Source organism: Erpetoichthys calabaricus, chromosome 3, assembly GCF_900747795.2.
Source record: "Erpetoichthys calabaricus chromosome 3, fErpCal1.3, whole genome shotgun sequence".
Taxonomy (NCBI): Eukaryota; Metazoa; Chordata; class Cladistia; order Polypteriformes; family Polypteridae; genus Erpetoichthys; species Erpetoichthys calabaricus.
Window position 1 is genome coordinate 37340957 of NC_041396.2, and position 26237 is coordinate 37367193.

The 26237-nt window shown below is 39.4% G+C and overlaps 2 protein-coding genes across 4 annotated transcripts in view; both read left to right on the forward strand.

Moving 5' to 3' along the window:
• Nucleotides 1-26237, forward strand: part of LOC114649253 (olfactory receptor class A-like protein 1) — a 94753-nt gene that overhangs the window by 64323 nt on the left and 4193 nt on the right. The window contains exon 1 of one of the 3 annotated variants that reach the window (XM_028798759.2): nucleotides 18662-18768. The exons of the other annotated variants lie outside the window; for them this stretch is intronic. The gene's annotated coding sequence lies outside the window, so the exon portion shown is untranslated. Of the gene's footprint in view, nucleotides 1-18661; nucleotides 18769-26237 lie in introns of those variants that run through there. 3 annotated transcript variants of the gene reach the window in all.
• LOC114649255 (olfactory receptor class A-like protein 1) lies at nucleotides 6829-7880 on the forward strand. The gene has a single exon (XM_028798758.2). It carries the CDS (start codon nucleotides 6853-6855, stop codon nucleotides 7807-7809), a length of 957 nt encoding a protein of 318 aa, XP_028654591.1. The 5' UTR covers nucleotides 6829-6852; the 3' UTR covers nucleotides 7810-7880.

A 26237-nucleotide genomic window follows, 5' to 3' on the forward strand; every position in this document is an offset into this window, starting at 1 on the left:
TTTTAAACTAATTATATATCTATGTTATGTAAGCTCATACTGATTTTTTATTACTTTTTACTTAGTTGTTATTGTAACTGTTTCGTAGCCATCATGTAAATCACTTTAAGATGCATTCTGTTTATGAAAATGTGCTATAGAAACAATTGCTGTTGTCGTTGTTAAAATGGACATGTTAATTCACGGTTCATTGAGAATGAACGTTAAAGTAATTTTTTAAGTAGTTGAAAACAAGAGGCTCAACCTGCACAGTAGGCTCGCTAAAGCCAGGCGTACAATATATGCGTCTGGAGACAAACTTGAGTGGAATTTGCTTAAAACTGGGTGGGAACAATTAGACGGCGCACTGAGTGTCACATTTCTAAACCAATCAAACGCCTCATGAAGTCAGCGCTCAAAGTGGGGCGGTGATTTTGAAAAGTCTCCTAAAAGTACCCAATTAGAAATATAAATATGTGTCGTGTGTGCCGATTACACGTTTTAAAAATAAGCATAACTTGATGCAAGGGAAAAAAAAAACCTTTCTGTAGTTTCAGACTATACGAGGGACATCCAAAACGTTTCCGCAATTTTTTTAACTCCGCTTATTAAGAATTTCAAAAACAAATTACATCACTTTTCTGCATAGTGACCTTCGTTTGCGATGCAATTTTCTCAGCGTTGTAACAACGTTTTAATGCCCAATTATTACTCCTCCCGCCTTCAACGTTTCCAGTGAAAATATAAAAGTGCGGAAAATGTTTTGAACGAACCCCCTACATTGGCATTCGACGGCATCAATGGACGAACGGCAAACTTGAGCGATATGTTGTCTCAGGTACTGTGCGTGCTCTCTGTTGTTCCGCGTTACGACAATAGCGTACAAGCAGATGTAAGCTTGAAAGAAGTGGCTGCTTAATTAATGAAAATATCAATGGCAAAATATGCATTTGAAGTAAACGGTGTGTCACACTCAAAAGGACTCGCCATTAAAAGAGAGAAGCTGCACAGCATTCACCGATTGCACATCTACTCAAATAACTAAAGATTTTTAAAATGACTGTCTAATTTGAAATGCAAACATGTCATGACAAAGTAGCCGCAGTGTTTTAACGATGTTGTATAGCCATATACTGCACTGCTTATCTAAACTCAGCTTGCTGTTGTTATGTCATATAGTATGCAATACAGTAATCCCTCCTCCATCGCGGGGGTTACGTTCCAGAGCCACCCGCGAAATAAGAAAATCCGCGAAGTAGAAACCATATGTTTATATGGTTATTTTTATATTGTCATGCTTGGGTCACAGATTTGCGCAGAAACACAGGAGGTTGTAGAGAGACAGGAACGTTATTCAAACACTGCAAACAAACATTTGTCTCTTTTTCAAAAGTTTAAACTGTGCTCCATGACAAGACAGAGATGACAGTTCTGTCTCACAATTAAAAGAATGCAAACATATCTTCCTCTTCAAAGGAGTGTGTGTCAGGAGCACAGGCTGTCAGAAACAGAGAGCAAAGCAAACAAATCAATAGGGCTGTTTGGTTTTTAAGTATGCGAAGCACCGCGGCACAAAGCTGTTGAAGGCGGCAGCCCACACCCCCTCCGTCAGGAGCAGGGAGAGAGAGAGAGAGAGACAGAGTTTGTTTTTCAATCAAAAATCAATACGTGCCCTTCGAGCTTTTAAGTATGCGAAGCACCGTGCAGCTGCACAAAAGATAGCAACGTGAAGATAATCTTTCAGCATTTTTAGACGAGCGTCCGTATCGTCTAGGTGTGCGAACAGCCCCCCTGCTCAATCCCCATACGTCAGGATCAGAGAAAGTCAGCGCAAGAGAGAGAGAAAAGTAAGTTGGGTAGCTTCTCAGCCATCTGCCAATAGCGTCCCTTGTATGAAATCAACTGGGCAAACCAACTGAGGAAGCATGTACCAGAAATTAAAAGACCCATTGCCCGCAGAAACCCGCGAAGCAGCGAAAAATCCGCGATATATATTTAAATATGCTTACATATAAAATCCGCGATGGAGTGAAGCCGCGAAAGGCGAAGCATGATATAGCGAGGGATTACTGTAATCAAAATGACTGAAAGATATCAGCGCAGACAGAGGCACTTCTCAAATGTGTGGAGCCGAAATTCTGCGATGATCTACGTGTGTGCCTGTCTCTGTTGCCACAGCGATCATTACAACATGCAATTTAATTATCGAGCTTCAGTTACTTTGTGCTACTGAGCTCCTGTATGGATAACAAAAATGTATTTTATTTTTTTCACAGTGTCAGGTCTTTTGTTCAGCATCCCTGAAAAGCTGGAGGCGGTTTAACACGCACGGAGTGGAGAAACGTGGGGCGGGTGTCTAAGGAAGAAGCCCTGTTGGTGGAACCTTTGCAGCGCAGGATTTCACCGCTATTCACTACACAATTTTTAACGGGTTGTTTCCAGACGTGTATTCTCCTTTGAGAATCATGTCTGGCCCTATAGGCTATGCTTGTAATTGTTATAAAATAACCCCGAATGCATCGTATAGACTGTTACAGACTAGGGAAAGGCATAAATATGCAAATACATAATTTGGAGCCAATACGAATAATGTAAATTTGAAAACAGTATGTGTACAATATATACATGTGCAAGTATTACAATCGGTGATTATTGCTTTGTCTTTTCCTTATAAAACCATCACAGAGAGAGAATGAGAGCGAAAGAGTACCATGCTTACTGACTGGCACACACAGATGCCAGCAGGACAGGCCGGGTGTTGAATAAACACATACAACAGAAACTCAAAAATTAATAGAGAAGGAATAAAACAGAAATGGTTGGAAAGTATTTGTTATTTAAGGTGTTGCTTTGTGGCATAGCTATTCACATCTATTCAATTTAAAGTTTTGAAAAAAGGGAAATCTGTTTCCTTTGCTAACATCTCACGTTCTTATTGTGAGAAAATGTGTCAGGTTTTGGACTCTTTCTGGAAAATGTGTACAGTATAGTACATGTCTATATGGTGCTGATCTTTAATTGTTAGGTGTTTTGAGAACATTTTGGGTCAAAATTAATTTAAGCACAGATCACCCAGCCCTACATCCAAATTGACTTTTCTTACAGGTTTCCATGGGTGTAGTACAACTCAACAGATGCTCATATCAGATTAATCACTGCCTTATTTTTCCCAGTGTGGATTATAAATGTGTGTCCTGCAAATAATCAGCACCTATTCTGCCTTGCACATAATGCATCTAATCTAGGCACCATCATCACATTAAATATTAACTGGTGACTCTAAGGTTGAGCCACTTTGATTCACTGTGGTGTGTTTCTAACAAATAACTGCTATCCCATTCAGGACTAGTTCTTCCTTTGGGCCTCATATTGCTAGAATCCAGCACCCCTTTAATAAAAAAAGCAAGCTCAATTAATGGATGGATAAATTGAAAACTTGCACAGTTCCTTTTATTTTGCAAAGACGGGACATTTTCTTACTGGTTGATTAAAAAATTTCATTTCCTAAATTTGAAATGGTTTGTCCCATATACAGTCATATGAAAAAGTTTGGGAACCCCTCTTAATTCTTTGGATTTTTGTTAATCATTGGCTGAGTTTTCAAAGTAGCAACTTCCTTTTAATATCTGACATGCCTTATAGAAACAGTAGTATTTCAGCAGTGACATTAACTTTTTTGGATTAACAGAAAATATGCAATATGCACCATAACAAAATTAGACAGGTGCATAAATGTGGGAACCCCAACAGAGATATTACATCAATACTTAGTTGAGCCTCCTTTTGCAAATATAACAGCCTCTATAGCCTTTGATGAGTGTCTGGATTCTGGATGGAGGTATTTTTGACCATTCTTCCATACAAAATTTATCCAGTTCAGTTAAAATTAATGGCCGCCGAGCATGAACAGCCTGCTTTTAATCATCCCATAGATTTTCGATGATATTCAAGTCAGGGGACTGTGACGGCCATTCCAGAACATTGTACTTCTCCCTCTGCATGAATGCCTTTGTAGATTTCGAACTGTGTTTTGGGTTATTGTCTTGTTGGAATATCCAACCCCTGCCTAACTTCAACTTTGTGACTGATGATTGAACATTATTGAACACAAATTCCTGAAGAATTTGTTGATATTGGGTTGAATTCATCCGACCCTCGACTTTAACAAGGGCCCCAGTCCCTGAACTAGCCACCAAATTTGACAGTAGGTAGCAGGTGTTTTTCTTGGAATGTGGTGTTCTTCTTCCGCCATGCAAAGCGCTTTTTGTTATGGCCAAATAACTCAATTTTTGTCTCATCAGTCCAAAGCACTTTGTTCCAAAGTGAATCTGGCTTGTCTAAGTGAGCATTTGCATACAACAAGCGACTCTGTTTGTGGCGTGAGTGCAGAAAGGGCTTCTTTCTCATCACCCTGCCTTACAGATATTCTTTGTGCAAATTGCGCTGAATTGTAGAACGATGTACAGATACACCATCTGCAGCAAGATGTTCTTGCAGGTCTTTGGAGGTGATCTGTGGGTTGTCTGTAACCATTCTCACAATCCTGCTCATATGCCACTCCTGTATTTTTCTTGGCCTGACAGACCTGCTGGGTTTAACAGCAACTGTGCCTGTGGCCTTCCATTTCCTGATTACATTCCTTACAGTTGAAACTGACAGTTTAAACCTCTGAGATAGCTTTTTGTAGCCTTCCCCTAAACCAGGGGTAGGCAACGTCGGTCCTGGTGAGCCGCAGTATGTGCAGGTTTTTGTTCCAACCCAGTTCCTTAACGAGAACTCAATTATTGCTGATGAAGCACATATTGCTTAAGTGACATTTTGATGCTTCATTTTAGTGGTCTCGCTTGTTAAGGTTCTCCAACCTTAATTGCTTATTTCAATCTTAAACTGCTGCATTCAGTGTTTTAATTGCTCCTTATTAGCAATAAGATGTAAAAGACAAAGCAGCCAGCAGTTCTCCAGCTAGCTTTTTTCCAGTTACATCTGTGTGTGTTCATCATGCACTGTTTGATTTAATAAAACACTTAATAGAAAAATGTGACAGACTGAAAATGATCTGTTTTAGGCTTCATATCATTTGGATGATATCTTTGGAAAGGAAAAAAATCTACGATATAAGAGCCTTACATTGCACAGACTAACAAGCCATAAAATTAAATAAGGTCTGAGATTGGTAATGATTGGTTTCTAATTAAGCAATTGGGTTGGAATGAAAACCTGTAGCCACTGCGGCTCACCAGGACCGACGTTGCCTACCCCTGCCCTAAACCATGAGACTGAACAATCTTTGTTTTCAGATCTTTTGGGAGTTGCTTTGAGGATCCCATGCTGTCACTCTTCAGAAGAGACTCAAAGGGAAGCACAACTTGTAATTGACCACCTTAAATACCTTTTCTCATGATTGGACACACCTGTCTATGAAGTTCAAGGCTTGACGAGCTAATCCAACCAATTTGGTGTTACAAGTAATCAGTATTGAGCAGTGACAAGCATTCAAATCAGCAAAATTACAAGGGGACCCACAATTTTGCACAGCCAGTTTTTCACATTTGATTTAATTTCATACAACTAAATACTGCTTCACTAAACATCTTTGTTCAGAAAACACCTCTGTAGTCAGATGTTCCTAGGAAATGAAAGACATACCACTGATATCCTTTTTTGTTGAAAGTAGAGTCAATTATTATGCAGGCTGAGAGGGGTTCCCAAACTTTTTCATATGACCGTATCCTTCAACCTGACCACCAGACATTTTCTGGTCTTACAATTTACTATGCACATCTAATGCACATTTTCACTATGTTCTGAAACCTGCTTAATTTGTTTACAGTATGTTGTGGAAGGCTGGTCTATCCCAGCATGTGAAAAATTAACCTTGGGTGTGACACCAGTCCATCACGGAGATCAAACACATATCCAGACTGAGGCCAGTTCTGAGTTACCTGTGCATCTCTAAGACTGAGCTGTGTATCTGGTGAAAAAACCCACCCAAGCAACGGTAAAATGTGCAAACTTTACAACCAAGAATGAGATTTGAGCCAAACACAATGAAGCTCTGAGACAGCAGCAGTATTGGATGAGCTGCCATGACATCCACTATGAAGGCTGTTTTCTTATTATTAAATAACTTCAAGCCTGACTTTTGGTCACTGGCTTTTTATTTACTTTGACCCAAGTTGTCTTTGACTTTATCATGAACTGTTAACACTATACATATTATAGCTCTGTCTAATATTTTAACAGCATGATATATTGAAACAAATGGCAGTGTATTTTCCTGAATGTTAAAAATCCTGCAGATGCTTAGAACAGTAAATGACTGAGAACATCAGTTATTGTTAAGTGATTGCAAAGCCCAAATGCTGTTGTAATCATAAGAACAGTCATGGCGGGCACAGCACATTCAGTACAACAAAGCTTGACTCTTCCTCTGCACCTGCCTATGCCTGAACCTTCTTATTCCAGCTCAGGTTTGTATGGATGTGGAAACTGGACACAAAGCAGCAAGCAGCTACTAACAGGGTGCCATCCCTTCACACGGCCCATTCGTGCACATGCTCACACTGAGCTAATTTACATGGGAGCTAGGAAGAAATTGAGGAGAAGAACCCACACAGACACTGGCACTGTATCCAAACTCCATGCAGAGACCATCATGGAAATGTCACACCCATATCTCAATGTTAACCACTGTGCAGCCCACATATTTATTCCATGATGCTGTTTTCAACCTGATTTCAAAGTAGTTTGTTTCCTGTATGTATAACTCTCTGGGTGAAATAGGTTTTGTAATATTTTTGCAAAATGTATCTTAACAATTTCCCTAACTTTCACCTTTAATTTCTTGCTCCTAGGTCTTGACATTGAAAAGTTATGGACACCAGAGTTGTCATCAAAGCAACCAGCTTCATTATCTTGACAATCATCAGTGTTCCTGCCAATCTTGTTGTTTGCTTTGCTTTCCTGCACAGCTACTTAATCGAGACCAAGCTCCTAACGGCTGACATCATTCTTTGTCACCTGGCTTTTGCCAACCTCATGGTAGCCTTTACTCGTAGTATCCCACAGACAATGGCTGCCTTGGGCTACCTGAATCTCTTTGATGATGTTGGCTGCAAAGTCACTATTCTTTGCTTCCGTGCTTTCCGCGGCCTCTCCATTAGTCTCACTTGCCTGCTTTGTGTCTACCAAGCAGTAGCCATCTCACCGGCCACCTCTTTACTTGCTTCACTGAAGATGAGAATCCCTCAGTATCTGCTGTATATCATCCTATTCCTCTACCTTCTCTACTACTTCTCCAGTATCACATCTGTCCTTAATGCTGTTTCTAGCCTCTTTAACAACACAATTCCTCCATACACATTGAATTTAGAATATTGCTTTGTCTTATATAAGGATTACTCTTCATATATCTCCATGGGGTTTGGGATCATGTCCAGAGACCTTGTGTTTATAGTGCTAATGACCATCATGAGTGGCTACATCCTAATACTTCTGTACCAGCATGGTCAAAAAGTTAAAAATATAAAGAGCTCAGACCACAGCCAAAAGGGAGGGAGAGCAGAGACCAAGGCTTCCAGGGCGGTGGTCATCTTGGTCATTTTGTATGTTGTATTCTTTGGCGTCGACAACATCATCTGGCTGTACTCCCTTACCATCTTGAGAGTGGCACCTCTAATTTCTGACATCCGGGTCTTCTTTGCAACCCTTTATACCTCAGCGTGTCCCATTGTGGTCATCACCACTAATCCAAAAGTCCAAAGAAAATTAAAACTAATGAAGAAGAAGGGAGAAGTCCAGCCCAGAGACAGCAGTACAAGTACAGTGTGAACAATCACCAATTCCTTCTCTGTCCCCAGGATAGAAGTTACAATTCTTCACAAATAAATTAACAATATTAAATGACTTGATGTATATAATTGTATTTTTAAATTTAGCTTTTAACTCTTTCTTTATAAATCAATCAAAAATAAAGTGATTGCACAATACAGAGTGTCACTCAGGGATACACAGTGAGTCAAGGTCTCTGCACTTCTGAAATCAATGCCTGATCCACTTAGTACCTGTATCTCTATATTCTTCTTCTTCTTCATCATTCTAGCATTGTCCCGCTGGTGCAGGGTCTGCTTTTTGGATCTCTTTATGCCATTTTATGCCATCAAGAGCATGGCTTGGACGTAGTTGAGTGATATTTGTGTCCGTTCTGATCGTGTCCTGCCCACTCTGGCAGGCTTTGGCTGTCCTCGTGGGTGCTGGCCAATAACTGTGAAGTGATAGGCAATGTCAGCAATGGTTTCCGGTGCTGCCTGTAGAATGTGTCCATACTACTGAAGTTGCCTTTGCTACATTTTCTCCACAATCGGAGCACCCACTATTTGGTGTTGAATTGCATCATTGCGTTAGTGGTCTAAGAGAGTCATGCCAGTAATCCCGCAGAGCACGCATGAAGAGTGGGCTCAGCATTCTTGGTGGGCTGGCCAGGATTCAGCTTCATAAAGTGCACTGTATCTCTGTATTGTTCAATCATATTCTTTTTTTATACTTCAAAATGAATTTTTTAATTTAAGTAAGCCCAACCATCCAAAAATTGCATAATTCATTAATTCTCAAACTATATGGCAGACAGCCGGGGGCCTTGCCCGGCTGGGACGCCTCTTCCTTGTATGGTCCAGGGGAACAAGCAAGAACAGAGCATTACCTCCCCTGGAATGCTAGATGGCAGCCTCCCTGGGTGGCAGCAGTGCCTTGGACTCCTGCAGGGCTTCATGGGAGACGGAGTTCGATACAACCCTGTTGGGATCTGGAGGAGCTGTCAGGGGGTGCTGCAGCTGTTCCTGAGCCTGTTTGGGAGGTTCTTTCACCACACCCAAAAGTGCAGCTGGAAATGGGGCAACGAGCACCTGGAGCACTTCCGGGTGACTTATATAAGGGCCAGCAGAGAGTTGGGAGGAGGGAGAGAAAGTTTGCCGAGGAGGAGAGAAGAAGAAAAAGAACAGAGAAGGAAAGTATTGTGCTTAGTGGAACTGTGTGTGCCTGTGGAAAACGGGGAAGGCGTTGCCCACAGGTGAAGAAAGAAAATAAACATATTTGTGTTTTTATAAGTGTGCCCCCTGCGTCTGTCTGTGTCAAGTTGGGTGGCAGGTACGCTCCCTATCTTTGTCACCCCTGCTAATCCAGAACTGGGTTATAAGCAATACTAGTGGCAAAGCAGGAAACAGCCAAGACCAGTACACCATTCCATCATGGAGCCCATTGACATACATACCTCCACAAAATGGCCAATAGGGAAACACCAATCACACTAACCTATATGTCTATGTGGATATGAAAGGAAACCCACATATTACGTCCAAGCTCCACATGGACAACATCCAGATATAGGATACAAACTCTAGATCCATGAAGCAGCAGTGCTGACCACTACATTACCATGTCACTGAGAATTGGATATAAACTGGATGTATGCATGTACACAAGGATGAATGGAGGAATTTTTTAGAGAATATCTGAACAAACAAAAATCAATTCTGTTTATGACCCCATACACTGTGTTTGTTTAAGTTGTGAATTCAATGAAGGCAAAGACAATACAACAATAAGTGGAACTTTGATGATAAAAAAGATGCAACACTTATCTTCCTGTGTCATCTGTTTAGCATTTTCATTGAAAGCAAGAACTTAGTACAGAATAAAAGGCCTGAGAGATATATTTAATCATTTCTGTTTCTTTAATTTTATACCTTTCATGTAATGCCACAATACGTAAGATCATACAAGTTTAAGATGCACTATTAAATCCTCTCTTAACTATATCAACAAAATGGTGGCCTAAGAAAATTATTTGTTGTCAAATCAAATGTTGTAGTATAGAATGGAATTTTAGTGGACATTATTGTCATGTCTGCACTTTGAGGATGTAAGCTTTCCATCTTTAATTTGCCAAACTGCTTAACGCTAATGCACAAATGCAGGAAACCCAAGTCTGGTCTGATACCATTAAGCATGTGGCAGGTGGTTGTCCTGGACAGGTAAGTAAACTTACTTTCCAATTTCCTTAAAGGAATACTTTGTTGGAGCCCTGTCCAGGGTTTGTTCCTGCCTTGTGTCCCGTGCTACCCTTCACCTCCTGTGACCCTGGTCTGGATTAAGAAGGTGTAAGAGAGAGGATAAAGACACATACAGTTTTGTGTACCTAAAGGCAAACCTTGTATATGGAAGCGGTGTTGAGAAAAAATGTCTTCCTAGACACAACTCTAGGAAGTTGGCTGACTAAGATGGCGGTTTCTTCAGATTTAAGTAATTCCCGCAGGAAGAGGCGGTTCCAGGAGGACAGACACCAAAAGTGATATAATTGATGTTAACACTGTCATTCTTGCTGTCTGCAGAGAAGGAAGAGAAAAGGTGTTAGTACACAGCACCAACTTGTGGAACGGTGGGGAATTACCATTACTAGAGCCCTTAAGCTGTCCCCTATGTGCATGCACAATGACTTTTTAGTGACGCATAAGAAAAGTTTTTAATGGAGAATGGAGATAACAAACTTTCTAACAGATTGGGCATCTATGGAGACCAACACAAAACCAAGGCAAATAATGCAAAAAACATAGATGAAAAAAATCTCACTTTATTTGTGTCATATAATCCACACGTCAAGTCATCAAGTCATATGCTCACAACAGATAAAACACAAGCATTTTTTTTACTAAATATTGTTAAAGAAATATTTTGGAAAAATTAGAGCAGTGCATGCAGAGGAAACACATTCACATGGGAACAAGCTTCTGAATTGAAGGCAGGACTCTTGACCAGTGAAAAAGGGGGAGAGGCAGGTCTTCAAAAGCTAATTCCTGTGTGAATATGTGAATTATTTACTTAACGCTTTTTAAGCAAAAATGAATTTGTTTTGCCTGGGTGCACATTACGTGACACAAATAACATGACATTTTTTTCATGGACATTTGATGACATTACTGTAGCACTTAACCCCTTTTATTAGTTGTCAGCCAACTTTAGCAGTGAAATCCTTTTTCCCCATGAATTCATGGATGACCTCTTTCATTCTTACTTTGCTAAAACTGAAGAGGAAGTTGGGATCACGCGCTGATTACATGACGTTGCTGCACCTACCACACAACGAACCACCCGGACTAGGACCTGAGTGCAACTGGTGATACCTCAGCCCCACACTGGAACAGTGTGAGGTTTTTTTTACAGTGGATGGAGTGCCAACCCCCAAGTTTTCCCTGCAAGTTGGAGGACCTGCTTACAGGGGTGGATGCAGATTAACTTCATACCCAGGATGGAGCAATTGCAGGTTAAGGGCCTTGCTCAGTGGTGCAACGAAGTAGAATCACCTCTGGCATTTACAGGATGCAAACCGACAACCTTCCAATTGCCGACGCATATCCCTAGCCTCAGAGCTACCACTCCATCCATGAAACTGACATATGCTAAAATTGCAACATAATGAACATCTTATAAGTCCAGTCTTATCGTGCTATTTACCTCCATGATCATTAAACTCATATCTCTCATATCTTCAGTCTTTCATTTTATCCTGAGTGGCTTTCACCTTAACAGAATTTAAATGCTCCCTTTTGATAATTTTGTATTTTGTCACCAGTAACAGCGGACTGCATGATAACCTGCAGTGAATACACTTGACTTATAGTTTTCATACTCTATATGTTTAGCATTTCTTTGCTCAGAGGTTGATGTGCTTGCTGCTTCATGAGCAGCTCTTGTTTTCTCCACCCTAGCGGCCCGCTTCTTTTCTTCTTCCGTCGGCATCATTTCGTGTTAAAACTGATTAAGTCAATGTTTGTGTTGCAATTGCTTAGTACATTTTCTTTAATTTTTTCACTTAAGCTGGCACTTAAGTCTTCAAGAATGATTTAAGATATGAAGAGGTAGGGGAAGTGATTGGGATGAGAACAGCGCCCGAACGCATGCGCTGCATGGCCGGCCTGCTGTGCACTGCCGAGAGTTGATTCTACAATAAAATAAAATAAAAATAAAAAGAGTAACAAAAATAATCACCCCAAAAGCACACAGTAGAGGTCACGTAGTATATGTGCAAAATTTCAGGTCAATAGGTCAAACGGTTTGTGAGCTACAGGTGATTTAAAATCCTAGACAGACAAACGGACAGCCACGGTAGTGTACTATATAAGAAGATTTATCTGTTACATTCACATCTATGTATGACTTCAGATATGTTATATATTTTTTGTCATCTTTTCACCCCAACATAAGGTTCATGAAGAATTTTATGGGAGGAAGTTTTCCCTTATCATCTCTTAAGCGTAGTGCATGCCTTTGTCATTTTTTATATTATTTATGGTCATCATTAGTGTGTAGCCAAGTATGAATGGATGAAGTCTCACTGACTAGGGTATGTTGCTAATACTGTGCAGTTAATTCATAACCAATGCCTGAGATATCTGCCATGCTCATTAAAGGTCCGAATAAAACCTTACTGAATATCTTTCATTTTAGTATAAACGCTATTACCACATTTTACATTAACATACAATTGCTGTATCCTGTAGTAGTAATCCAGAGCATTTCAATTCAAGACCACACATTAATTACGCCAAGAATGAATGCAGTCAAATGACCAATCAGGGCCAAAAGACGGGGCTAGGGGCATCAACAGTTGGGGTAAGAGGCGTTCCACTTCTAAATATTTCTGTGTTCTGGAGGCAAGCATACATTTAATCATTGTGGAATGTTTTAGGTCAACTCTGTTTATTCTTCTGTTAAGTTATGTAAATAGCATGTTATGCTTGCCTTATATCATATTATTTCATTCTTCTTCTGATTTCCCTGATAGTCCTGACAAATCCGAATTAACAAAAGCCGGTGCTGTCATCCCCATCTGCATGCATTTACAAACCATATTTAGGGTGTAGAAAAGGCGCTATATAGCGCCCGACCCGGCACAGACTTACGCAGAGGCACATGTAAAATAAAGTTTCTTTATTTTTCTTCAACTGGAGGGCACGTTTTCCCCGTAATCCCTCCAGCCACAACACAGTCCCACAAGCACTTAATATAACACAAACAACACTTCTTGTCTCCACCTTGGCACCACCACTCCTCCCAGGCAACCTCGTCCTCTTCCTCCCGATTCTGGCTTCTGAGTGGTGGATGCTGACCCTTTTTGAAGCCCACCCAGAAGTGCTCCAGGTGCTTAATCACCTGTGGCTAATTGCACTTCCGAGTGGGGCTGCAGAGATGTCCAGGTGGGTTCCTGGCTCCATGCAGCACCCCCTGGCGGCCACCCCAGCTCCCCACAGGGCTGTGGAGAACTCCATCTCCCATGAAACCCTGCAGGAAACTGAGGCTCCATCGTCATCCAGGGGAGGCTGCCACCAAGCGTCCCGGGGGAGGTAGTGAGATGTCCATAGCTGCTCCCCCGGAACATATACAGAAGGGGCGTCCCGGCCGGTCATGGGACCCAGCCGCCTGTCACAAGGGCAATATTGGTTTATAGACGTCCTGGTTGATTATCTACTTCAGTGTTTCCCAATCTTTTTTCTGTGGTGGCACACATTTTGTAGTCTAAAACAACTCACTATTTTACTAACCACAAACACGAATTATATCTCATACACGTGCTCAGCTGTCTGAAGGGGTTGGTCTACCAGAGAAGCCGGTAAAAAAAGCAGCTTCAAGCTCATGGTTCGCAGACATTGTGCTTAGTGAGCACTTTGGTGGAATCTTCAAGCTGCTTTATTCCTTTGCCTGATCATCTCAGAGGCAGCTCCTATATTCACTGTTCACCAGCCCTGTGAGGCTCGCTGGCATCCACACACCCAGGCAGAAGGACACTAGCAGCAAGAAGACGTTTCCAAAGTGCTCTAAATGGTTTGTGTGCAAAATAGTGATCACAGAGCTGCTTTTATGCCAGCTTCTCCAGGTAGTCCTTTCCTCCTCTGACAGGTCTTGACCATCTGATAGGCTTGTCTCTCTCAGATTCAGATCCACTGTTATTTCCACAGCACAGCTAAGCAGCTCTCACGGCTCACCACTGTGCCGTGACACATTGGATAGAAAACACTGAAATAGATAATCGTATGATGAAGTTCTTGAATGCATTCTAAGGATGTTACTGTAGCAGATGGAAATTCTTCTCCTGTTGCTGCTTTCTTTCCAGTAGCCAATCGACACAAAATGAAAATGGAATTGTCGTTTGCGTCACCAGCTTCCACTTGGTCAGTGAGACAGTGGATCCTTTCCTTATCAACTTAATGTTTTCCATCTTTAGCACTGGATGAACACACTCATGATTGGAGCCCCAACTTTTGACGCTAATTTTTAATTTGATAGCATTCAGTTTTGGAATGTCTTAAACTGAAATGCAATTCACCTAGAGATTCCTCAAAGCAAAATGCAATACCTTTGCTTTGCTTTTAATTATGACACACCATCTATAAACATGCACTAAAAATGAAATATGTTTTTGAATTACTTTCTAAACGGCATGGTATGCTGAAACAAATTTTATCATTTGATGATAAATTTTTAATTATGACTCGATAAAACCAGGCCAAAATGAAATGCACCACGTACACTTGCATTGCATCACAATGTCATTAACACGTTGAATTGCATTTCATTTTGGCACAAATAATCTTTCATAGGTAAACAATATAGAATCAGCTAAATTGTTACAAGAGGGACTTAAACATTATGGAAGCTTACACAGATGTGTGGCTGATGCACTCAATAATATGCAACTGCAGAGTAAAGAGCACCATACATCACCACAGGTCTTTGCCAGCAGTTATAGGACTGAAGTTAAGGTTAGTGGTTAGTATGGTTAGAGGTTAAGGTTAGGGTTTATTACATGTTAGGGGTTAGTTTTGTTAAGGTTAGGATTTGGTGTGTTTAGCTTGTCAAACATTTTGATTTCTGACGAGCTATAAATGTTTATTGCCAACCTGCTGGTCCAGACATGCAGAGATGTTACTTCCGCCCTGAAACTGCGAGAGTATGGTGCTGTGGCTCTTTATGTCGATACATCTCGATGCACTGGCATTGCTGGGTTGTGGTTAAGGGGGCGGTACACCCCAGGTGGCACTTTTTTAGGGGCGCTATTTTTTAATAAAGTTTAGTACTGGACTTTTTTAGACTTATTTGACGGTTTTGTTTGATAGGGCTTTGGCAAGCTAATGTGTGTTATCTATGTCAAAATGACACCATTTTAGTGTTTAAAAACTGTTTATGTGGCAAAGTTATGTTTTACAAATGCGATTTTTGACCAGTTTGCAGACTTACTGCGACCAAAAGGGAAGAACCCTTCAATCTCATTATTAATATTTAATTATTCTCTCAATCTCAAGATGAACAAAAGAGAGTGGTGGTGCTTTAAGGTAAAACAAAAAGAATGAAGGGGCATTATTGAAATACCACAATCATGAAGAAACTACTGTTACTGCATGTGAAGAAGATTCCATATTAAAACAATCTTAAAACTAGGTAGTTCTTCATCTTCAAGCTATGAAATGTATGAAGAACAAAAAAATCTGGCTGTTAACTTAAAAGATGACAGTCTTTGGCCAAGAAAAATTCATGATGACACATGGATCTTACTTTTTACATCAAGGTGCATCTGTGGTTCAACATTCAGTTCCACATATTGTAATACTTCTGCAAATTTTCCTCACAACTGATATGAGTTTTGCTAGCTGTGAGAGAAGTTTCTTTAAAGGTGATACTTATAAAATATTATTTAAATCTTCAATGAGTACTCTGTGTTTAAAAAACCTTGCCATACCTTCTGTAGAACAGCAGCAGACAAATGAAATCGACTTCAATAATGTCATCGACAATTTTGCCAACATTGTTTGAACGGTTGTAGATTGTAGATTCTAGGTTGTAATTAAATTGTTATTGTAATTAAATTGTAATTAATAATTTAAAATGTAATTGAAATTTTTGTTTCCTTTTTTGTATGATATGTATGAGGTACGTTCAAAAAGTTTCCGCACTTTCATATTTTCATTGGAAATGGTGAAGGTGGGAGGAGTAGTAATTGGCATTAACAAGTTGGTATGACACTGGGAAAATTGCATCACAAATGAAAGTGACTATGTAGAAAAGTGATGTAATTTGTTTCTGAAATTCTTAATAAATAGAGTTAAAAAAAGTGTGGAATCTTTTTAAATGTCCCTCGTATATATTTTATTTTATAAGTGGGGCTGGGAGGAGATTGAACCCAAAGAATGCCCCGGGTAACAAAAACTACGCCACTGGGCACATGAAACTTAATGTAAGTACTAGGGGGCTTTGCCCCCTGCTCGCTTCACTCGCCAACACCACTTGGCGTCTCTGTTGCTCGCGTATGTGGATTTCACTTTCACCAAACAACAAATCTTTTAATTCTTGCGGATACACCTCATCATTGGGAAGAAACACTACTTTTACCTGATGCCAACACAAATTAGACGATCTACAAGTCTCCGACTTAAATTTTAAATCCAAACAATATATTTAATCTCTTTTTGCTGTTCCGTTATTTCACAGAGTAATAATTTCTGTTTGTTTGCGCTAATGCGATCTTTACTATCATTTTTTGAGACTTTTGAATTTTAGTACTTTCATTACCTCTAACCTGCTCTGCATGTGTATCGCACCAACGTTTTTGAACATCTTTACGACATTCTACTTTGTCATCTACTCTTTGTCTTTTATTTCTGGCCCCAGGCATGGTTAAATCTCTTGGCACAAAATCTTGTCTCACGAGACTTGAAAATATCTCTCTGAAAAAGTCTTGTCTCATCCCAGAATTTTTTTATATAATAGAGAGAAATGAAAGATATTACACATAGGATGTAGAAATGCTAGAATCAATTACACAATGGGAGGTCTGAAACTTCATGAGAAGGATCTAACAGTCATACTGAACTTTCCAAATATGACTAATTATTTTCATTTTTTACTGTTACAGTTCATCATTTCATACCTGTGGATGGAAAGTCCAGTAGAGACCAAAACTGAAAGGAGCATTCCAAAGTGCAGGACAGAAGGCTGTGCCAAGAAGCTCAGGTGGTGAATGCTCTCAAAGTGTTAACATTGCCACTGTGCCACAAGGTAATGGATGGAACCCAGTCCTTAATTACTCCTGGCAAACAAATTTGGATGTAGGAGAGTAGGTCAGGTGTTTTGAATAGGTATCTACCTTATTCCAATAGTGGAAAGGTGTCCTTAGGATGGCCTGGCACTTTAATGAAGATGTTGGGTCCAGGATTTAAGGGCCATCTCAGGACACTATTGAGGGTTATAAGAAGTCAGCACTAAGAGTTCCCAAGGCCATTCCAGTCTCCAGATGTAATCTACAGGTCAATTGTGGAAGTATTTCTTGGCTAGAGATTAAAGCCCACTTGTAGGCACCAGACCAGTGAGCCTGGAGCTAGGAGAAACTGAAGATGGCAATTTAAAGATGCTTCTCATCCAATCTAATGGAGCTTGAGTGAATCTGCCAGAAAAAAATGGATAATGTGCCCAGATTCAGGTGTGCAAAGCCTGAAGAAGATTCAAAGCTGTAATTGCTACCAAAGGGGCTTCTACAAAGAACTGAATTAAAGATATGAATACTTCTATGGATGAGAGATTTCAGTCTTTGATTTTTAATAAATCAGCAAACCTTTCTAAAAACTTGTTTTGACTTTGTCATTAGGAGTTATTGAGTGTAGCATGATGGGTAACAATGTCAAATTTATCCATTTAAAATAAAATCTTCAACCCAATAAAGTGGTGAGAAAGTAAAAGGGTCCAAATACTTTCTGAATCCACTTAAAATCTTCCACTTCAGCAGAGAGCCTAACCTAAACATGACCATATCCAAAAGTAGACAGTGCACATGATGAAAGTATGGGGCATCAAAAGTGTGGACTAATTTGTAACGGACTGAATCTTTTGGCTAAGGCGCATGTGTATCCATCCATCCATCCATTTTCCAACCCGCTGAATCCTAACTACAGGGTCACGGGGGTCTGCTGGAGCCAATCCCAGCCAACACAGGGCACAAGGCAGGAACCAATCCTGTGTGTGTGTTTTTTTGTTTTTATGTGATGACTGTATGATTGTAAAAAAATAAAGATATAAAAATCGGGACCCCTAGAAATTAAAAAAAAAAATTAATCATCTGATATAAGACCAGGTATTGCTTGTTTTATTATTCTTTTGCGTGCTCAGTAATACCTTAAAATGCTTTGATTTTGCTTGTTCAGCCAGTTGCATATTGTTTCAAATAAATGCCTCCTTTAAAGCTCAGTTGTGGTCTCTTTCATTGTAAGTACTTTGAAGATGGAACTGCCGCTCTTCCCAATACAGTAGATGTAAGTGAAGGAGATTTGCTACTCTAAATTAGCCTCATGCGGGTGTTGGTTTTCGATGATTCCTGCCTTGCTGCCATTGCTTCTAGGACAGGCTTTAGATTCTAGGAACCCTAATTATAATTAAGTTGGTTTAATTGTTAAATGGTGTTATTTTTATTTTAAACTGGTTAAAAAAATATTTTGTTGAGTTGTTCAGGGTTTGCACTGGCTGGCCATCTCTTTATTAAGTTTCAACTTGGTGGAGCATTCTATCGATGTGCTTATCCATCTCTGCTGTGTGTGATGCCCTGTTACTCAGGGGCATTTTGCTAGTTTTCTGCCATCGCTTTCCTCAGGAGAGACCTGTTTGTTTGAGGCTCACTGTATAAAGGAGGACGCGCTACAGCAAAGTCTGCCAGCAGCTTTCACACACTGGCACTTAGAAGAGTGGCAGCTAACAAAGGTAGGACATGAGTTTACATTCAATATTTCTATTCATGTGTAATAGGAGTGGTTCTGCTGCTACAGGGAGTAGCCAGCAAAGCCTATTGGTTCAATTGTTCAGAACATAAAGAACCGATCAAATGGCCAGTATGTTAGAGGCCTGGACCCACTTCAATAATCACAGAAAGTGAAAACACAGAACTATACAAGTTACAGAAAAACAAACAAATGCAGATGATTCAAGCTCATCTTTGGAAGATTATGGCATTTCAAAAGTTAATGATAAAGACAATATATGTGTTCTTATAGGAATTAAAACAATACTGTCTGGTAAACTACTCTCTATATTGGTGTAATACTCAATTCTGTTACATTCAACAGACTGAGGATAGTCAGATGCTTATAAAGATACAATTAAAATGTCCCAACAGACAAGTTGTGAAGTTTAAGCATGTTAGGTTATTTAGTGATTCTAAATTTGGCCAATATGAGTTTGGGTATGGGTGAGGGGGAGAATTCATGGATAGGAGACAATCATCAGTACCGTTCATCAGATTGCCTCAACCAGAGGCGAACAAGAGTGTCACAGTGAGGAGAATGAATGACATCCCTAAAACTCAAAAACGTACAACTCGTTGTTAGAGCAAATATCTGTTATGATGATTTGTCTGTTATTCGTCCATGCATTCATTCATTTCCAAATCTGTTTAGGATATCCTGATAGAGGTGAATGTGGGTGTACGCAAAGTGGACAATGCATGGACAGGAAACAATCCCCTCTACCACACTTCAGATTAACATTGGCATAACCAGAGACCAATAGTAGAGTGGCACTGCCTCAGAGTGAATGGATGACATCCCTGAATCTTTTAAAAGTGGAAGTCATTGTAAGAAGGAATATCTGTTGTTGGGGCTCCATCTATGTATCCAATTCCAAACAGTTCAGAGTAAAGTGCTGGAGTCTGTCTCTGCAATTACTGGTACAAGCCAAAAAACTTGTACCAAAAAACTTTAGATAAGGCATCAGCCCACCACACTCAGTCTTACTCAATTTAGATTTATTTAGATTCTCCATAATCGAATATGAGAGGTAAAATGGGGAAAACAGACAGAGTACAAACAGTGACAGACTACACTGGGCTTTAACCTTAAGAATTCATTTCAGTTAACAATATTTAATACAAGTTCACAAGGTCAGTACTGTCACATGTATAGAGTACAGTGAAATTCTTACTTGCATGTGCTATTTGGTGCAAACCAAGATTATTCTACAGTAAAAGTAGACACTGATTCAACCATTCATCCACTTCCATGCTGGGCTGTTTGTGATTTGAGGATCCGCCATTTTGGGGGAGAAAGTTCTGGCCTTTAAATTGTTGATACAAACTTTCCTTTCACATGAAAATTCATGCCTGTGTTAATTGACAACTCTAACTTTGCCCAGTATGAGTGCATGTGGGTGTGTGTAATGGTCTGCAGTGGTGGACTGGTATTTATCAAGGGTTGGCTCCTACCTTGAAGCCAAAGGTGTTGGGATTGAATTAACGTTAAACCACCACTTGAGTCTGTAACTTTAAAGTGCACTCCATTCAGTACCTGCACACCGCCTGGTGAGCGCTGTCTTCTTCATTCTGCTCATTTAATTCTTTAACCATAAAATAAAATGACATCCAATAGCCAAACAATATGATGACATGCATATAGAAAAGTAACAAAAACTGCAATGGGTGTCATAGCAGATTTTATTTAAAAAAAACAGTTGCATATTATGCTTTATTTTCATTCATTTTATACTATTGATTGTGATACTCTGAATGGCAAAACTACTATCAGGCAATTCTATGTTTCCTCCTAATGTACATGTTAAATTCATTGTGAATTATCTGCACAATATACATTTATCTGTGTATTTATTTATTTATTGATTGATTAATTGGCTTTATTTTTTGCCCTGTGAGTCCACATCTTTGTTTTTTTTGTTTCTGCTGCTGTATGTGTCTGAATTTCCTCATGGGATTAATTAAGTTTATCTAATCTAATTTATGTTAAATTTAATGAATCTTGAAACTTACTGAAGCTGAATAAGTATAGACTGAACCATATACATTGGACTATAATATACTGTATTTTAGAAAAAGAAAGCACTCCGTCTTTGGTAGCCAACTGTCTTGTGATTTCAGGTCGAGGACAGAGGGCACAAAAGTTTTTGTGTAATATGTCTGCAACGGTTTATTTCATTGCAATACAAAATAAGTATAGTGTCTCATTGCCTTAGCTATATAGATGTACAGAATTATTATTATTATTATTATTATTATTATTATTATTATTATTATTATTATTATTATTATTATTATTACAGCAGCCATTACAGAATTCAGAGTGTGCCCATATGAACATTCCCTTCTTTCATAGGAGGGCTCCATTTACATGTTTTGGGTGTTGGTGTTAACTACTTCTGCGTTCTGCAATGACACGGTTTCCTACTTTAATGAAACTTCACAAAATATCCCTGGGCTTTTTAGCTCTTACATTCTAATTAAAATAACTAAAAAAGATATTACTGGTTGGCTGTAAATGGAAGGCTATTTAACTTCTATCTAAACTAGCAAAACATAACATTCCCAACTGACAATACTGACATTATAGGGTGCAAAGCTGGAACCAGTTGTGAAACATGGAGGCCACCAACACACAGAACCCATTTCCAACTATGAAATAAGCTAACATGAGATGTAAGAAGAAGTATGGAGCAGCTGGAGAAAACTCTACAGACATATTAAACATGTGCTAGGGATATTAGAATCCAAGTAATGTGGAAAAACTTTAGTATAAAGAATCAGAAACATGTAAGCTCTTCCATTGAATTCTGAGCTTAATGTCAAATTACAGCAGCTCAAAATCTGCATTTTTAATTTTCAGTGTGTTTCTCAAAATTACACTTGAAAACGGGAAGGTTTGGCTAATTATTGTATGTTTCATGCTTATGTAGCTATGTGGATGCTTAAAAATTGTGAGGTGGTGTTTCAAATGTGCAGCATGCGCTCTCCTTGCTCTTTTTCCTATTCTTTCTCGACTTGTAATCTGCTTGCCAGCTGTTAGTTGATACTACTGGCTTCTACTTCTTAAAAGGGAATAACATAAACTGGACTTAAAATGGTGGTTTGAGATAAAAGTCCTGCCGTTGTCTGCTCCTGCTGTTAGCTCTTTTGAATCGACTGTGTGTCAACTGTCTGGCCCAGTTCCTACCATTATTGCAACTGTCTACCGTCCTCCTAAGTCAAACAACAATTTTTTGAACGATCTTGTTACCTTCCTTACTCATTTATCTGTAATTACCCCAAATATAATTCTGCTGGGGGATTTTAATGTACATCTGGACAATATCAATATCCCTCTCACTAGAGACTTTTTATCTTGCCTGGAGAGTTTTGGATACCAGCAGCACACTGATGTTCCTACTCATTGTAAAGGACATATCTTGGACCTGATCTGCTGCTCTGGTGTTGTTCCTTTTGATCTCACAGCAGATGAACTCACTATAACCGACCATTTTCTTCTTTCATTCAAGGCCAAACTTACCTTTTCTGTTCCTAAGCTTCCACGTCTCATAGCCTTTCGCAACATTAAGAATATTAACTTGAATTTGCTGTTTTCTAGAATCGATTCCCAAATGGACTTTTATAATTTATCCACTCCCATAGAACTGTTCTCATATTATAACACCTGTCTTAATGATATTCTTAATTCTCTGGCTCCGTTAAAAACCCGTTCTGTTTCTTTTTCTTTTTCTGCCCCTTGGTTTACGCCTGAACTTCGGCTTCTGAAAGCTAAGGGCAGGCAACTTGAAAGGTTGTTTAAAAAATCCGGACTGTTTGTCCACAAAGAGATGTATAAAAATCATCTTCTCTATTATAAGGATTGTATAGCTCAAACCAAGTCTAATTATTACACTCAGTTAATTACTCGTAATACAGGTAACACCAAGACTTTGTTTTCTTTACTTAATAATGTTACACAACCTCCAGACTCTTTACCATCTCACCTTTACTCAACTGCTTTCTGTAATTCTCTTATGTCTTTTTTCAACGAGAAAATCCAAAAGATACATCAGCACCTTGGTCCAGATCCTCTCTATATTCCTTCTGAACTACACTCACCTATTCACTTTTTCTCTTCTTTCCAGCTTCCCACTTCCTCTGAAATTTCAGATCTCATCTGCAAATCCAAGTCATCTACTTGTCAGCTGGACCCCCTGCCTACAGTTCTGGTTAAAGTCTGCCTCCCCTCTCTAGTCCCTCTCATTTCTGCCATCATTCACTCTTCTCTCACTACTGGTATTATTCCCTCATCTTTTAAAACTGCTGCTATAACCCCAATATTAAAAAAACCTGGTGCTGATCCTACTAATTTCAATAACTTTCGCCCCATTTCTAACTTGCCCTTTATCTCCAAAATTCTTGAAAAAATAGTAGCTATCCAACTTCACACCCATTTATCTCATAATAATCTATATGAAAAGTTCCAGTCTGGTTTTCGCCCCCTTCATAGTACAGAAACGGCACTTGTTAAAATTACTAATGACCTCCTTATGGCTGCTGACTCCGGTCTAATCACTATTCTCATCCTCCTTGATCTGAGTGCGGCCTTTGATACTATTTATCATACCACTCTCCTTAATAGATTATCTCTGATTGGCATTACTCACACTCCACTTGATTGGTTTAGATCCTACCTCTTAGGCCGCACTCAGTTCATACAACTTAAAACCTTCACATCCAAACCCACCGCTGTTACCTCTGGTGTGCCCCAGGGCTCTGTCCTGGGGCCTCTTCTTTTTATTATTTACCTTCTTCCCCTTGGCAATATTTTTCGCAAATATAACATTAATTTTCACTGTTATGCTGATGACACCCAGCTCTACCTTGCTGGTAATCCCACCTCCTCTTTTCCACCACTCTCGCTTATTGACTGCATTGCTGAAATTAAATCCTGGTTTTCTTCGAATTTTCTCAAATTAAACAGTGACAAAACTGAGGTTCTCCTCATTGGTTCAAAATCATCATTATCCAAAACCAATAATCTTTCTCTTATTATTGATGACTTTGTTGTTTCCCCATCATCTCAGGTCAAGAGTCTGGGTGTCATCCTCGACAGTACTCTATCCTTCCAATCTCACATTAATAACATCACCCGGTCTGCTTACTTCCACCTACGTAATATTAATCGTATTCGCCCCTCCCTCACTCCTCACACCACTGCCATTCTTGTTCATAGTCTTGTCACTTCTCGGCTGGACTACTGCAATTCACTCCTCTTTGGTCTCCCGAATAAATCTCTTCATAAGCTTCAGTTAGTCCAGAATTCTGCAGCACGTATCATCACTCAAATCCCATCTATTCACCATATTACTCCGGTCTTGCAGCAGCTTCATTGGCTCCCGATTAAGTTTCGTATTGATTTTAAGATTCTACTATTAACATTTAAGGCCATCCATAACCTCGCCCCTCCATATCTGTCTGACCTTCTTCATGTTGCCATTCCATCCTGTAACCTTAGATCCTCTTCCTCCACCCATCTGACTGTTCCTCCCGCCCGTCTAACCACCATGGGGAGCAGAGCTTTCAGCCGTTCTGCTCCCAAGCTCTGGAATTCATTGCCTGCGGATCTCCGAAATATCAAATCATATTCATCCTTCAAATGTAAACTTAAAACGCATCTGTTTAAAATGGCTTTTTCTTTTTCCTCCTGATTATAATGGTTTTGTTTGGTTTTAATTTCTAGATTTTCTGATGTTTTAAGTTTTTTATAATTGTGTCTTTTATTTAATTATTTATCTATTTATTTATTTATTGTTGTTCGGTGTCCTTGAGTTCCCTGAAAGGCGCCTTGTATAAATAAAATGTATTATTATTATTATTATTATAAGACCTAATTACACAACACAGAATGCACCCGTTTTTAGTTTGAACACACATGAACTCATTTCCCATTTGAGCAAACACTAAGAAGTAAGTTTCCTGGTGATAAATAAATATTTATCACTCCGACGCTAATTTACAGGGACAAACAATGTGAAATTTGGTTATATAATATGAGAATGAAAAGACAAGTTTGCATAAAAAGTAAATCCTGTAACAGAGAATTGGAGAGCAGTATGCAAAAACAGAAGACGTTAAACCAAATGTGTGAAACAAAATGACTTGCTTAATATACTTTTCTTAAATCGTTACCTTAAAAATAACACCACTGCCTTTTAAAGCAAGTACTTACATAACACGAAAAGCACTCAGGGGCTTATGGACCTTTACAGTCAGAGAAGTGAAAATCTGTAGCAACCCAGCCAGGGACAGAGAGAGCAAACAGAATTCTTAAGAGCACAAATGTTCAGCTTTAGATGTATTATTTAAAAATAAAATATTTTAAAATGACTAAAAGGGAGAACAACATATTGCGCTGTGCACCACCAACCTACCTGTATGCAGATAAAACAGCTCAGCTGCAAGCCAAGACATCAATGGCTATAACTGTTAAAGTAGCAGGAACTTACTGACATGGACAACTGCTATATGTGATGAAAAACATATCCAATTGTGCTCACAATATCACGTACTGAACCCAAGAAAGCTCTGACATTTATTTTCTTAGTGTGCCCACACTACACATTCCAGGATCTCAGGCTCATGCTTTCTCTCTACTGTGTTTGCTAACTGTCCTGACTATAAACCTCACCATTGCTTCTATGCTTGTGTTATTAAAGGTACCATTGCACAAACTCTTACTCTATTTAGAAGTTCTCATCATGCGTATGAAATGAGGAGGACTGACATGGAAGGGTTCAGCAACCCACTCTACCTGGTCTGTCAGAAGCCACTATGCTAATTGCAATACTTGATTTACTTGTGCAATTTTGACTTACTGTGTATGCATTTTGACCAGGAAGCTACAGTGGATTCAAAAAGTGTTCAGACCCCTTCATTTGCTGGACACTTTATTTAATTTTCAATTGATAAATTTTACATCGTTACCCATCAATCTACATTCAATAACCCATGGTGACAAAGTGAAAACATATTTTCAGAGAGGTTTGCAAATTTATAAAAAATCAAAAACTGAAATATCTAATTCACAGAAGTTTTCATACCCTTAATTCTGTACTTTGTAGAAGTCTTTTAGGCACACCCGGATTTGGAGAGTTTATCCCATTTTCCCAGACAGATCCTCTCAAGCTCCATTAGATTGGATGGGAAGTGTCTGTAAACAGGTCTGTCCACAGATGCTGTAATGGGTTTAGGTCTGGGATTTAGCTGGGTCACTAATAATAATAATTCTTTGCATTTATATAGCGCTTTTCTCACTACTCAAAGCGCTCAGCAATTGCAGGTTAAGGACCTTGCTGAAGGGCCCAACAGAGCAGAGTCCCTATTGGCATTTACGGGATTCGAACCGGCAACCTTCCGATTGCCACTGCAGATCCCTAGCCTCAGA